General features: G+C 42.4%; 1 protein-coding gene across 4 annotated transcripts in view; it reads right to left on the bottom strand.

The window, feature by feature from the left end:
* Window positions 1-1,362: 1,362 nt before the first annotated feature.
* CDIN1 (CDAN1 interacting nuclease 1) overlaps window positions 1,363-16,493 on the bottom strand; it is a gene marked incomplete at both ends in the record, with an annotated part of 215,367 nt that continues 200,236 nt past the window's right edge. For all 4 annotated transcript variants that reach the window (XM_080707246.1, XM_080707247.1, XM_080707248.1 and 1 more), the window contains one exon: window positions 1,363-1,492. In XM_080707246.1, the coding sequence (XP_080563372.1) occupies window positions 1,363-1,492 (130 nt within the window). The remainder of the gene's footprint in view (window positions 1,493-16,493) is intronic.

Below are 16,493 nucleotides of genomic sequence, written 5' to 3'. Positions count from 1 at the left end.
ACCTGACATGCTTGTGTGTCCTCCAACAGGAAAAACAACGGGCAAAGTTTTGCAAACACTGTTAGGTACGGAATGGACAGCATAGCAACGACAAATAAAGTTCTTTGAAAGAACCAAGCCATGTGTATAACCTAAAGGGCTTGAAAAAGTTACATTTTTATTAAGAGTTCCCAGATCACCTATTCCACATTATAAAAAGCTATGCTTTGTAAACACAGGGGCAACACTTTATGAAATACATTTTAAAATATTAATTTTTAATTTCACAAAAGGTAGGTTAAGTTTACTGATGCTTTGCTTTAGACTGAAGTCTGCTTTGCTGTATATAAAAGTGAGTATATTTCAGTGAACAAATACAAAATCATCTTTATTTTGCTTATTTAAAAATTGCTGTAGGTTTATTTCTGGTACACTTCCCTTCACTGAGAGTTGAGCATTTCTAATATCGAAATTACTCTGAGTATTATAAAATTGCGTAGCCTAAAATGCAGACACAAAGCAGTGTACCAAATATGCTTTTAAAAATTTTCACTCGTAAAAACACCAGCTAATCTAGTACTGACAATCAGCCATGTTTAAAAATAAACTCCCCACAATGCCGGCCCTGAGCTTCAATCCTCTGCTCTCCCTCCTCAAGCCAAAGGATTGTGGTTTCCAGATACAACGCAACTGATACTTTTAAATGAGACAAATGTAAAATGTTTGGTGTTCAAATAAGCATTATCAGAAGAGGAAATTCTCATCAAGTGTATTTTTGCAGTTTGGCTCAATGCCACAGGAGCCAGGAAATCGTAAAGAGTGCGGGGAGTGAGCACAGGCTCCCGCCGGGGTCCGCTGAGGGCAAGAACTGACGGTGGAAGTCTCGCCTTGGGCTTTTCTGGTTTGGCTCCGCTCTCCCACCATGGTGATGCAACACTGCGTATCATGGCTGCACGGGAAGGCAAGGGGCCGTGCGAGGAATGGAGGCTCAGGAAAAAGGAAACAGCAAGGTGATGTGGTACCTGGGAGGAGAACTGAAAGCCATACCTTTCAGTCACCATGTTTTTTCTTTTGTTCAGTATATGAGGAGAAGCCATCCGGAAGGAAGAAAGATTATGACTATCTATAAACTAACTGTTTGACAGAGACAGAGATGCTGATAATGAGTGGGTTGTGTCTGTAATTCTTGGCTGTTCACATCAGCAAGGGATGAAGGAAAACAGAAACTCTTGATATGTTTGTCTAGAGGTAGTGGTGTGACCACGGCAGCGAGAGTTCAGCTGAAGTTCAGGGCAGATGCTGCCAGGAGTTTTCGCTGCGGGGAAGTCAGATTGTTTCCGGATTCACCTCTTCCTCCCAGCTCCTCTCGCGGGATCTTCGGGGTCACGCCGTGCTGTGGCATAAGGTGACAATGTCCGTAGGGAAGCAGGCTTTGAGCAGGATGCCCCTTTCCCGGTTGCAGTCCAGCTCGTGGATGAATCCGTACCAATAGATGACCAAGCCTGGCCCGAACCTGCAAAAGCAGCAGAAAATGACATGGATACGCAGGACCAACAGCTCCAGAAATCAAAGACTCGCTGCACAAAGTTGCTCTGATCATACCATTATGACTGGAAGTAGCTCAACTTTGACCAAAGAGCTAATTTCATATATGTGTTACCACCTTGGACGAATCTGTTCCCTTTCTTTCCAGAAACCTGCAGTATTTCAGATAGAGGGACTACCCATCACACCTTTCAGCCAGGCGTTAGGAGCTTGTGGGCTCATGTGACTACCTGGCTGATGGAGGATAAAACCTAAGCAGAAGCTGGATGTGGTGGCATGCATCTATGATACTAGTGCTTGGGGGGGCAGAGACAGGAGGATTGCAGGTTTGAGGCCAGCCTCAGCAATTTAGTGAGACCCTATTTCAAAATTAAAAAAACAAAACAAAACAAAAACCAAAAAATACGGACTGAGGTTGTGGCTTGGAGGTAGAGTGCCTTTGGGTTCAGTCCCCAGCACCAAAACAAAATAAATCTTAAGTAGAGACAATGATGAGCTGGGGAACCTCTGGCTTATTATTTAGGTTTCTTAATATTTAATGACACTATTTTAAAAATTAAACTTGCCTATTTTCAACAAGAAACAGCAACAAAAAAAAGGAGTTTTAATAGGACCAGAAGTACCTCTTGTCATTCATTCTTTCCAGTCTTAAAACTGAGATTCTTCAAAGAGGCCTTCCATCCAAACTTTCACTCCCTGCATTGTCATTCAGAGACAGGATGAGGCAAGGAATAGTCTTGCCGGTTTGTGACAAAGAATGAACAGAGAGAAGGGGGCTTAAAAGTGCAGTATCTCTAAGTCATGCCTCCGAAGTATCTCCAGTTTTGTTAGCAGTGACGATTCCCACCAGGCAGACTCAGGAAGTGGCTCTGCAGACTACTTCACCCATCAGGAAGTTGAGACCTTTAGGCCGGGTTCATAAAGATGTAATCACTATCAATCACGGTGCACAGAGAGATGTTTTGCACATCAGTTTCACATTTTTCCTACTGAGAGCACTTAATTAAAGGGCAGCACTACTTTTGGTGTAGTGTTGCAGGAATTTTACAGTGAAATCATAAATTATGAATGTTGGGTTAGTAAAAGGATGTCTAAAAACACAACGGCTTTCTGTATTCTAACATTACAGCAGGCTGAGCCATGCTAGGCCAAAAGCTTTTTCCTTCCATGATTTATTATATGCTGGAGTGTATTTGCCAAAACTAACAGTATAGGATGGGTTGTGAGATACCGTGTGCGCAGGGACAAGTTCATTCGGATGCCACGGATTCGTTGATTTGGGGATTCACATCAGTAGGGTAGCCAAGCTGCATTCAGGATTAATCCAATTCTTTTGAATCACCCCTGTGCGGGGACAAAACCACGAGGTGGGCAGTCATCACCTGAATGTGTTCTAGGGATGCAGGGACTGGGATTGGTGAGCAGCTCTGGATTGCCATGCCCAGTGAGGTTCCACCTGAACTTAGGAATGGCTGCAGAGGCCCCCTTTTTTTACGGCATCTCCAAGAGAGAGCTTCCTTTAGTCCAAAGAATTAGGCTACCTGTGCAGAGAGGGAGGTCCAGTCTGGGGGCCCAGACTTTCTTCCAATCGACAGAGGGTGTCTTAGAAACTTCTAATCATAAACAATTGCCCCAAACTGGAAAATATACTATTTGGTATCTTTATTTTATAAAGAGCTCTGTGACTCGCACCAAATGATCTCAGAGTTGTCAAAACACATCTGGCGAGAGCCAGATGTGCGATTCTGTGGCCCATGTCCGCGAGGCTTCAAACCTTGCCATCAGCGGTGCGGCTGTGAGTCACAGCCTCCACGGAGCTAATGGTGAGCTCGGTATCCCTATTATTACATGGCTATTCTGGAGACCACAGTGTTCCTTAGAAGGGCACTAATAATTTTACAAAAGAAGAAGAAAAAGTGATCCGACAAGTCACTGAAAAGAACAAAACATGTATGGCAGTCACAAAAAACAAGCCCAATATCTTAAAGATTCAATAAAACAAAAACACGTATCGCAGCCCTGAGAGCGAGAGGGTGGCTGGCAGGTTCCCTCAAGAGCTCAATCATAAGCCAGAGGACACAAAGCATGGCGGCTCTTTACGGAAATGGGCTTCTCTAAGGTGGAGAAGCCAGGCTGGGGAACACCTCGATGTGCAAGGAAGTGGACTCGTATCACTCTTGAGGTAACAGGTTACATCTGGCAGCTCCAAAGTGTTTCAAGACCTGAACACTTCATGCAGTGTTTCACAACCAGAATCCCCTCAACACAGTAACACAGGTCTCCAAGTAGGACTCGTGGTCAGGCTTTACCATCTATCTCCATCTTTATGTTTCTTCTGAAAGAAATTCGCATTAGCTGTGTCATGTAGCTCAAAAACTCTTACTGAAACTCTGTGTCTAGCTAAGTAGAAATGAGTAACACAGCTTCCCTTTGTAAGCACAGAGTGGTCTTTGGCTGATAAACATAACAGGGATTTTGGAGAATGACAAGTTTTGAAAATTAACGGCAGAATAAGATTTGGCCTGGTGCCCAACATCTACTTTCCTATGCTTTGTCCAGGAGTTCGGGATGCAGAGATGATCAGATGCTGGTGAGATAACCTTGCAGCAATTCGGCTGCTTCTGAAAAGGATGACCACACCGAGCAACTTTATGTAGTCATTTCCTTGGCGATCCCAATAAAGGAAGGGAAATCTTTGATCATTTGAAAGACAAAGCAGCCTCAAAGCGGAGCATTTCGTCCGCAAAGGTATAAGCCTGGGAGAAAAGAGGAGCCCAGAACACTTTTATATGTCAAGTCCTGCTACTGGGTTGAGCAGTTTCACCATTTTGATGCCTGTTCTTATTCACTGCAGCACCACTGGATAAGAATGAGATCACTGGGAAGGCAAACAGAACCTTCGTAACCAATTAAAAACCAAAGAGTCCATTAACTGCATTTAAAAGAATACAGAGTCCCTGGGTCCGAGCACATGTGGAGCAGAGGGCTGCCACGGCACCGTGACTGCAGCCCTTCCTAGCAGCCCGGGGACACAGTAATGGGACGCGCAGGGCATCTGCATCGATTCTGAAACACTCTTCGAGGTTGACTTTCATTTTAAGATGGCTAAACTCAGTCGAGGAGCAAGATCAAAGATCCCCAATGAATGTTTTAAAGTCTCTTGGGGAGGAGAGACTAGAATGTGAGTGGCTTTTGAACGAGTAATTTTGCTTACAAACAGACTACCGCCAAATTAGCAAAAACAACAAATACCTCTTGAAATAATGGGAGATGAAAGTCGAGAGCCACGACAGACCTTGAAGGCATGAAGGACGGAGCCCTTCATAAATGACGACAACCTGACACATGTGTTCAAATGTGCTTCTCCGGTTTCCTTCCATTTGAGGCTATTTAAGAGAAAGCAAATGGGAGCTAAACCTGGTACCTTTTGTGGGTTTTGTGCATACCTCCCTCCTAGGATCATCCTGTCTCACTGTCAACCATTTTTTCATTCATGTCCTCCGTGACCAGCACAAGAGTGCCCAGTACGAGGCAGATGCCCTCCAGGACAAGAGGAGAAGATGGAGATACTGATGACAGAGTCAAACGGGTGTGTATCGGTTATTACATCAGTGTACTGAATCAGTGGTCGGCGATAGAAAGGCATGCCAGTTCCTAATGACCAGGATGAGCATGCCAATGGCATACTTATGTCACAGCAATAATAATAATACTTACAACAATGCTACTTACATGTTGAATACCCCTAGTCTGGAAATCTGAAATGCTTCAAAAGAGAAAACTTTTGAGTGCTGACATAATGTCACAGTGAAAACTTCTATGCCCTGACCTCCTGCGATGGGTTGCAGTCAAAACACAGGTACACCAAAAATATGGTATAAAATTACCTTCCGGAAATATGAATAAAGTTTACATGAAATATAAATAAATTTTGTTTAGTCTTGACTCCTTCCAAAGATACCTGAATATACATACGCACATTTTCCAAATTCATAAAAAATTTTGAAACACTTCCGGTCCCAAGAATTTTAAGGATACCCAGCCTGTACTAATACTGTCATAGCATGTGTGATAGGTCAGACACTTCTACACACTCACTGAACATCTTCTACGAGGCCAGGAGGTAGGTTCAATGACCGTCCCTGTTCTATGTGACTTAGTGGGTTGCCTCAAGTGTCACAGTTAGAGTAGAAGCAGCAACCTGGGAACCCACGAAGAATGTGATTGTGCTAATGATGTACTGATTGTGACTGGCCCATTAAACAGGCGAATACAGTGTCAGATATTAACCAGCAAAAGAGAAAATGCCCTTTGCAGGGGTAAGACTATACTGAGATTGTTTTGGAGGATTCTGGTGCCATCTTTCAAGGGGAGTATCTCTAGTCTGGCACTGACCCAGAAGAAAAACCTAGGATATTTGAGGAGCAGTTAGAGTAACAAAATATGTCTGACCTACAAGTGAATACTTAGGGTAGCTACATGTCCAGCATCTTTGGTTTTGAGGGAGCTCTTGGTGGGCAGGGATTTGTCTGAAAGTATCTAAAAATCAGATTCTGATTCAACACAATTTTTTTCTATGATAAAAACTTCAGAAAATATAGAGTAAGGTGCCTTGTAAAACTGGGCTTTTAGTAATTAAAAAAAAAAATAAAGCCCTGTGCTTGGGAGGATGAGACAGGAGTATTGAAGATTAGAGACCAGCCTCAGCAACTTAGTCCAATCCTGTTTCAAAATAAAATATAAGCTGAGTGTGGTGGTACCCACCATAATCCCAGGACCTGGAAGGCTGAGACAAGAGTATTGCAGGTTAGGGCAGCCTAATCAAGCAGCAAGACTCCGGCAACTTAGAGAGACTCTGTTTCAAAATAAAGAGAGAGAGAAAAAAAAAAAAAACAAGGGCGAGGAGTGGAACTTGGAGGTTAAATGACCCCTAGGTTCAATCTCTAGCAACATAAAACCAAACCAAACCAAAACAATGCGAGAAAAAAAAAATTAAAAAGGGCTAGGGGTGAAGGGAGAATTGTCCTGGGTTCCATTCCCAGTAATAAAGTAAATAACTAAATAAATCCCAGTAATAAAATAAATAACTAAATAAATACAATTTAGCCATCACACACAAATTAGAAGTTTTTAAACAAATCCCTGCATATTCTGCTTCTTTGAGAAAGTACCTGGTCTGCCTACAAGCAGCTCCAGCAGCGGGACAGCTGCCCACATGCCACCCACTCCCCAGCTCTGCTGGGGCCGCCACGCTCTCGGTGACTCCCTGAAGCGGGCTCAGAGCCAGGTACCCTTCACTGTTTCACTCCTGCCATCATTTTCTCATTGTAGAGACCTATTTTCCCACACTCACCTCTATCAAATGTGATAAAGCACAAGACAGCTTTGAAGGGGGTTTCAGATTTCAAGAAATGAAAGGGGGGAGGGCATTTTTGGCCTAGTTTGTTCATTTATGTTGCCCACCCATCCCTGTGGCCATTTGAGCTCTTGACCCCTTCCCTGAGATCTAACCCAGCAGTTCTCAACACTGGGCCTGGAGGAGTTGTAAACAGACTGCAAGATGTCGTTATATACCCCAAGAACTATCTACAGAGGGGAAAAGATATATTCTTGTTTTTTTTTTAAAATGCTGATGGTAAAATAGGATTCGCAGTAGCCTTCAATCATTATGCATCTTCTACGTAGACGGAATCTAAAAGCACAGCTGTTGTATGAGGGGCAACAAAAGTGTTTTTGTTTGTTTTGAGGAAGATTTTTGAATCTGGCAGGGCTGGGGGATTTGTTCTAATTGGACGCACTTCTTTCTGTAGATAGATACGTTACACACAGGTGAACGGCATCCACAAAGGAGGCGCTAAGATATGGGTAACACTAAGACATATTGAGGATGTGTGAAAATACTTAGAAAAGTTGTAACTAACCTGTCCCTGCACATATGGTTCATCTTCACAGTCAAAAATGAGCTGGAAGGAAAGACACTTGGCTACTGCACCAGGTCCCGTTTAGAACTCGCTCCCCCGAGAGCAGTCTCGCCACTGTTATCTAGCGGAAGAAAGGTACAGAAAAGTGGCAAATAAAACTGGGCACAGCACCGGTGGGAGAAGACCCTCAGTGAAGACTCCTGGGGTTCTGAGTTGCAAGGGAGAGCTGCAGGGAGAGCAGACGGGCAGACCCGTAAGATGCCCTCAAGGATCCCTGCCTTCATCAGGCCCTACTGTAGTCCTCTGCCGTTGGATGTGGGCTGGACTTAATGACTTGCATGTAACAAAAAGAATATAGCCAAAGCGATAGGATGCTGCGTCTGCGATTAGGTTACAACAGGCTGCGACTTCCATCCTCCTGTTAAACTCTACTGCCGTCTCTGCTCAAGCACTTGAATGAAGCAAACTCGTAAAGGAGACGCCTCTGGGCCAGGAACAGGAGGTGGTCTGTGGTCAACAGCCAATGTGGAACCGCAGCCCTGGCCCACCAGTCCCCAGGAAAGTGGATCCTGCCAACACGCACACTGGAGGAAACTGTGACCCAGAGGACCCCCTTAAGCTGTGTCTGCAATGGGCCCTGTGGGGTGCATGAGTATTATTATTATTATTATTATTTTGTGGTACTGGGGGTGGAAACCAGGGGTATTCTACTTCCGCGCTACACCCCCAGCCCTATTTTTTATTCTTTATTTTGAAACAGTCTCACTGAGTCGCAAAGCACCTCACTGAGTAGCTGAGGCTGTCCGGGAACCACAATCCTCCTGTGTCAGTTTCCCAAATGCTGGGATTCCAAGCGTGCGTGCACCACCAGGCCTGGTTTGCTTGAGTGTTATTTTAAGACATTTTGTTTGGAGTCATTTGCTATACAGCAAGATAACTAATACAAATCTGCACTGGAGACTTGAGTTTAAGTATAAATCTAATACCATTCCTCCCACATGCAGTATGGAGCCCTTTTGGGTAGAGATTGGCTTTTTCTGTTACAGTTGAACCCATAATTTATAGAAGAGATAACCAAAGATTATCAATAAGCAGAATTTTTTTTAAGGCGAATCCCAGCTATTTAGCAAGTCTGTGCTTTTACACTAACAGAGGTTTTTGGTTCCTAACTTATGACTAGGCACTCTATCTGTCTTTGCTAAATATCTAGGATGTTGGGGTTACATGCAATGAGGAATGTTCCATGCTGTCTCCAGTTCTGTGGTGTGGGGGTTTTATATTGGTTATTGTGTTTCTAAAGCTGCAATCTCTCTCATATTCATTCATATTCTCTCTCTCTCTCTCTCTCTCTCTCTCTCTCTCTCTCTCTCTCTCTCTCTCTCTCTCGTACTGAGGATTACATCCAGGGGCGTTCTACTTCTGAGCTCGCCCAGCCCTATCTCATTTTTTAAAAAACACGTCTCTCTAAGTTACTGCACGCTGGTCTCGAACCTGTGACTTTTCTGTTTCAGCTTCCCAATAACTAGGATCACAGGTGTGTGCCCAGCATAAAGCTGCACATTTGAAGGAGATGGACGTAGGGTGCGGGAGGCAGGCTGCAGGTAGGATACTTTGCTGAACAAGCGCTGACAACTAACTATATATAAAAACCCAACTGTGATATCCATGGCTGTTTGGTGTTGGGGCAAACAGACTCTGTCTATCTCAACAGATGCTGAGGACAGTCTAGGAAAAACAGATGCTGGTTACATTTTGTTCAGTTTAAAAAAAGCAGTGAAAGCTGTAATGTATTTTTAAAGACTGTCACCAAGAACATTTTAAAAACGGCACTTCAGTGAGTAAATTCTTAGTTTTCCAGAAAAATCTCGCTATCCTCAGATAATCCCTGAGGAGTCCGGATTGTGAGTGTACACTAGATAGAGTACACTAGAAGTTATCGATTATGCCTTTCAGTTAGAAATTTTCTGTAACTCTTTGAAAAACTAAGTCACAGCCAGAGAACATGGGCCCCCAGATCCAGGAAGAACTCGATTCCTCTTTTTCAACTGGAACACAAGACAGTCCCCTTCCTTGCTATGGCCCTGCACTATCCGACCAGGTGGGGAATGTTTGGATGGTATTTTCACTTATGGAGAAAGAAGACTATTAACTTTTTTATGCTATGCTTTTCCTTGAATAATCTTCTGAGAGTACTGGAGAGCGACAGATATAGAAACTTAAAGATTTCTCATCATACTACCAGGTATTACATTGTGAAATCAGTCCCAATAACCAATTCTCTGGATGGTTTCTGAAGCCAGTTTAGCATCTTGGTCCCTACATGCTTCAGGGGGCCCCTATAACAATGTTGTCTAAATTCATATAAAATTACATAACGATTCCAGTAATCAACAAGGAGGTGATATTTCCAGAATGCTTATGTGATAGGCAGTGTGTCAGGCACATGGACAGACTAATGTGATCCCTCCTACCATCTCCCAAGGAGGACTGTGTGATTGTCTTCCCTTTACACACGGAAACACTGGGGCACCAAAATGGCCACGCTTTGGACCCAAGCAGCCTGGTCTTGTAACTACTATACCACGTTGCCTCTCAATACACCTGGCTTTACAGAGTGACCTATAAGTCATTCAACTTCAAAAGATACTTATAATGCCTGAAAAAGAAGAGGTAAGGGCACTAATCCGGAGTCCAGTATATGTGTTAGAATCCACCTACCTCTAGGGAATAACTCCTCTGAGCGTGGAGTCAACAGCTTCACACTAAAAAGTTTAGCTAGTGACTCATTTGGATTCTAGCGTCACCACATTGAGGAAAAGCAACCTATAATTCAGGCAAAATAAAATGATTACAGTCGAGGGAGCTAAAGCGTTTGCCAATCGGCGGGGAGTAAGCCAGGGAGCGAGAATGACAGAGTCAAAGCATAAAGTTCTGAGGAGAGAAAGGCTTCCTGTGGTGAAGGGGCTCAGAAGTTATGGGGCAGAAACTAAACGCGAGGGAAGAGGACTATATCCAGAGCACCGCCACGGCTGCGCACATCAACGGAAATAAACAGCTGGAGCAAGTTATGAGCGAAACGAGGGCAGCAGGCCCCGGCGAACGCCCGAGCTGGAGTTCTATTTTATCTGGGAGAAGGTTCAGATTTGTTAAGCAAGGCTGATGCAGTGAACCTCAAAGGCCCATTTTTTTGCTCCTAAAATACAACTAGTAGAGAGATATATCTTGTGTTTGTGTCATTAACTGGGTGAGTCTATGTTTTCAGCGCTATAAGAATATATGTATATTTTAAAAAAACTAGCATGCTTTTATATCTCTTTTGGCAATATAACAAGTGAAGGGTGGTGGCAGTCATATACTATCTGGCGATCGCCTCTCTACACAGTGCAGGGGTAACGCATGCAACTGATCTACTGTTCCTCCGCCCAGCAGCTGACTTACCACGACTGCATCAAAAAGGATTCTCAGTGCACTCGGCCCTGTGATATAATCTGAATCAAGCCCAGACAACAATGTTCAACCAAAGAATGGCAAGTTCACTGGATGATTTTAGTCAGGGTTTTGTTTTTAAATTCATGATGGTCTTCATCAAACAAAACAGACCTAGTCGTATTGACTAAAATTTTTGTTCCTGGCCCAAATCTTTGATTTCCATTCTTAGGTAAGTAAAAAACTCCTCCTCCTCCTCCTCCTCCTCCTCACACACACAAAAAAGCACAACAACAACAAAAGTAACAATAAAAAAAGAACTAGAGCTCAGAATGCTTGGCGCATGCCTGTAATCCCAGTACTTGGGAGGCTGAGACGAGAGGATCACAGGTTTGGCTAGCATCAGCAATTTACTGAGACGGTTTTAAAATAAAAAAAACAAAAGGGCTGCTGGGGTAGAGAGGTAGGGTATCCTTGAATTTAATCCTTAGTACCACACACACCAAAAAAAGAAACAGCAGAATTGCACAAACACGCACGTGTGTGTGTGTGTGTGTGTGTGTGTACACCTTTTTTCTTTGTCACTGTGAGTTGTGCGTTACCTTCTGTACCTTCTGAGGATGTGTGTGAACATGTGGCTCTTGGAAGTTGACTGTTTCACCATCAAAAAGGCGTGCATGTGGTTTTTATGAAGAGTGCATTTTCAAACATGAAGCTTGGGATGAAGGAGAAATATAAGACATCTTGTAATTGTTTTACAATAAACTCTTTACTGTTTATTTAGTTTTCGTCTACATGTTGTAGGTTGGCTGCGCACTTGTTAAGCACTGCTGTGTGGATCTCTAGACAGAGTTGTAAATAACTTTTCAGTCCGAGGGAAATATGCTTGCACATGTTTATATGCAAAATACGTGTGCATGTATGCCCGTGTGTAAATATGTGTACAGTAATAATAGATCAGTGGTTATGTAATATAACATCATACGGCTCTCACACTATGGTCAATTTAAAACACGATGCAAATGCCTTTTTCTCTGTAGTATATAGAGATGAAATAAAAACGTGATAACTCGGTTCACTTACTTTTTTTGCTTGGTACATTCCTATCTGCCAACTGAAATGTCTAGATAGCAAACCCTTGTTATGAGTTTTCTCACTCAGTTAATAGATCTGAGTTCTTAAAAATGCAGTTTTCTCCCTTCCAACAACTTACTTTCTATAATTTTGAAAATAAGAAGGTAAAATATAAATACAGATTCACTTTAGGCTTATGTCGCATAAAATAAACAGAAAATACATTATTTTGACAAAAATTTAAAATGTATATAAATATATAACCACAGTGACCTAAAATTCTCCTTAGTGTTTATGTAACTGAACCTTTCCTGGCCCACATTCACTTCTCTGGAAAAGTACTTAATTTCCACTTCACTCTGTCCTGTGTTAGATATACTTAGATGCTATACTTAACGGTCTTTCTAATCTATTGCCAATCTTTCCTCTGAAGAGAAAAAAGAGAAAGTGAAGTCAGAAGTTATTTTGTTTTTAATCCACTGTCTTTAGTCTCTGTTTCTTGGAGAAATGTTTCCTTCTTGCATGGTCTGAACTCTCTGCATTTACCTACTTAGAAGCTATACACAAGCTTGCTTATCCATCCCGTGTAGAGAACAAGTCACAAAAGAAAGGCTCCTCTCCGCAAATTGTATGTGCCTTAAATTTCAATAACGTAGGAGCAAAGCTATTTATATTTTAGGTGGATTTCCAGTTTAATGAATAAACAACACGCCAAAGAGTTCACAATAAAATAATTATAGCACTGATATATAACAGTCTAGAAGTCTTCCTTGAAACGCAGAGTTTTCAACTGTGTTGTATTTATTCACATATTGACCTTTTAACTTTCTCCATTTATGGGTGGAGTAAATGAAGGGTAGGATTGGTGGTCCTGAGAGGCACAGAGGGATGGCAGGGTCAGACTTACTGAGATGGTCTAGTGGAGGAAGGGAGGAAGCGCTGAAACACATGACCCTGGCTTCTGTTCAAACAAGGATGGGTAGGAGGCAGTCTACATCCCCAGACGGGAAGAAGAGAAAGAACAATTAAATCACAGTGAAAGAAAGAGAAGCCCTAAGGGCAACCAAGTGCCGAGGCCATGTCTCCATTGATACACATTAAATAAAGTACTAAGAGTGAGAGACTACCCCAAGCAGACCTATCTATCCACCCAGAATTTATACCCCAACCTTCTCCCAAAAGTTGGGGGTGGGTTTACAAAATTGCGTGTGTGAATTATGACATGTTTTCGCAGTTATTTCCCCAGGGACACATGCCAAAGGCAAACCCATCATCTCTGCTGATTTAGTGTTTGATGTCAGGGAATTTATAATTGCTATGACAACCATAATAGGATAGTGATCACTGGATTGGCAAAGCCTGGCGGAGGGTGCTGCCCTCCACTCTGGTGCTCACTGCTGGTCCACTATGGAACTGCGCTGGTCAATTCTGAAGTTATTTATGAACTTCTCATTCCCAATGTTGTGAATATTAGTAACTGGAAATATATTGCACAATAGAAAAGATTTTATTATGTAAATATTGTTTATCCCAATGTGCTTTTTGTCTTTTTCTTGGAATGGGACTTCTTTTTCCTTTATTTTCTAAAGAGCACAGGTGACCCAGAGTTCAGTCTGAGATTTATCTCAAGGCACAAAGAGATTTATAGGTTCTGGACATATAAAAGTCTGCTTAAAATAAAAAAAATTATCGGAATTTTCATCCTTGGCAGTGTCATAGAACTAAAGGATTAAGGCTGATACATGTTTGTCCTATAAATCACTAACCAAATGTGACACAGTGCTTCAGATATGTGGGATTCCAACTCCTCTAAGTGTGTCGATAAAATTTACTTATTCACGATAAATATTTCATTTAAGAAAAATCTCTTTGTCTAACCAACCTAGCCCCCCCCCCAAAAAAAAAAACCCACTGATTTTCCAGCTTCAAAACGGCAAGTGCTAGAAAGGGGAAAAATAATTGAGAAGTCGGAAATGTGTAGGTCATTATGAAAAACAGTCAGGAAAAAGAAAACGATAAAAAGTATGAATTTTAGAGAAAGAAAAATATGGATAAGGTTGCCTAACATTCTCAAGCGAACCCTTTTGTAAGCTTCCAGAGCGCAGCGGGCATGTAAGTGGCACAGAGTCAGCCAATACCTATGTGTTGAGCAGATCCGAGAGTGTCTGGATGAGATCACTAGAGTCGGCTGAGAGTGTGACCACACACTTAGGAAACAAAGCAAAGAGAAAACAACAACAGAAAGCTGTTGCTGATAACTCTCTACCATATATGGAAGTCCTTTTTAAAGTGAGGAAACCAACTGCTCAAGTTGTCCACTTTTGAAGATCTAGTTCCCGAGTTACTGTGATCGCTATTAAGAATCTGTGCTTTCTATTATGGGGGAGATGATGCTGTGGGTTCAAACTCGGTGCAAAGTTCCTGGAAGGGACTTTGCTAGAAAAGCCTGTTACTAGTCCCTGGAAGCAACCCAACTGGTGGTTGAGGTGGTGGCTCTGAAAGTGAATTGGCCGCTAAGAAGAAAATCTCAGCACTTGGGAGCCAATTGTGGCACACTGGTGGCCTTTGCCTCCTTTAAATACAATCAGTTTGGGTTGGCTTTTGTTTACAGTAGCTTTCATCAAGAAGATAAGGCTGTAAAAACATCAATCAAACCGCAGTACTACTGCTCCTGGCCCTATCTCAGCAGGCTCATCTGTTTTATTTCTTCTTCCCTTTCCAAATACCTTAAGGTGTTTAAGATGAGCGAAGAGATATCAAACTATTAAAGTGAACTGTATTTGTGTATGACACATGGATTTCCATTTGTTGAACCACAAATAGCATCCTCGGAGCGTCTAAATCGTTCCCAGGTTCAGTAGGAGACGCACACCTCGAAGCTTTATTCTTCAATGACGTTTAAACACTGCCAAATGATCTCTGCGCCGCGTTCTAGTGTTCCTCTAAGAGAACAAGAATCATACAGCCCCTAGCGTGTTGGTATGATGCTTTCAATGTATTTACACCATGCCTTTTCCCTAAAGAGCAATGTAAAACAATATGGCAAAACAGAAATAGAAAATTAGGTTCAGAGAAAACGAAATGCAAATATGTGAACTTCAAAGGTCGACCTTGTTGTTATAAAACTTTAAAGTTAAGTCTGTAAAGATGCAACCTGATTATACTTTTAAAGACAATGGTTTAATTAATGTTCAGTCTGCAAAATGAAGCTTTGAGCCAGGGGAGTTTCAGAGGGAGGAGGAAATCCTGTCGGGGAATGAAAAATCAGAGTGGTCCAACTCCGGGGACCAGGGACCAACAACTCAGTGTGGTGCACAGAGGAGGCCTGGTTGGCCACAGGGGCAGAGATGCATGGCAGGAATGGCAGACGATGCTAGACAGGGCCAGGCGCAATCTCGAGAAGAGGCAGGTGGTACCAGGAGTTGTCTGGTGGAAAATGTCTTATCCGTCATTTTTCAGTTTTTTGTGAGTAATTTCCTCTACTTGGTTCCTATGTAAAAGGAAGGCTTTCTAGTCAACATAATGACCTCACAGTTTCCATGATTTCCTTGATTGTAGCTTTATTTTCCTGACACAGTCCACATCTTTGGGGCTAGAAGAAGTTACCCACTATTTGATTATTTCTTTGAGTAAGTAGAGCAATGACAATAATGCTAAGATTTATAATAACCACCACCATAATCAAAGCAGCAGGTGGTATTTATCGAAGGATCACTACCTGTGAGCTGCTCTGGTAAGCTCTTTTATATGCATGACCTCATTCAAAACAGAGCCTACGGGGAGGTCATGTTGGTACATATATTCTAATGTGGAGAAAACGACTATCAGGCTATGCTACATTGGTCAGAATACTGGTGATGAGGAGAATTAACAAGCACCAGTATTTACTATGGGCCCATGCACGGCACTGTGTCCATACGTGCAATCTCATCTGCTCAATGTAATGAACCTATAAGGCAAGAACTACTTTTAGTCTCATTTTACAAACAAGAAAACAAAGACATGGAGAAGCTAAATGGCTTAATTACATAAGGAGATAAGTGCGAAAGTGGCCGGCTTGGGAAGTCGGCCCAGATCTGTTCTGCATGGGTCTCTCTGAACCGCTATGCCATGCTGCCTTCTGAGTGCTCTGAGTTCCCCGAAGAGCTTTTCAAATCCTTAAAACATCTCTCCCGAGCCCCTCTCCACCTTGATCTCAAGGTAATTTATTATAGATAATTTCAATATAACTGCTTTTGTCAAAAGACCTTTCCACAGGGAACATGGCCTTCCCCTATAAAGGCTGGAAGAAACAGTTGCCAGTACTTTCCACTTCTAACTTTTTGGGCCTTATTAGTATCTCCATCTATCAAATAGGTATATAATAAAAGCATTTGTATCCTGGAGTTTAAGGTGAATTTGAGAATTAATTAGCTTTATAACACTTCAACTTGTATATGTTCATTGTTAGCCCATTTGAAGATTCCCACCCAACAGCAGAATCTATTAAGGAAAATTTCCCAGTTCTTTGAGCCAGTGAGGGCGGCCATTGCACACGGTCATTCCTGC

The sequence above is a fragment of the Muscardinus avellanarius genome (assembly GCF_963383645.1).
Source record: "Muscardinus avellanarius genome assembly, chromosome: 12".
NCBI classification, from domain to species: Eukaryota; Metazoa; Chordata; class Mammalia; order Rodentia; family Gliridae; genus Muscardinus; species Muscardinus avellanarius.
Note: the sequence above shows the minus strand (reverse complement) of the source record. Positions and strands in the feature narration are given on the sequence as shown.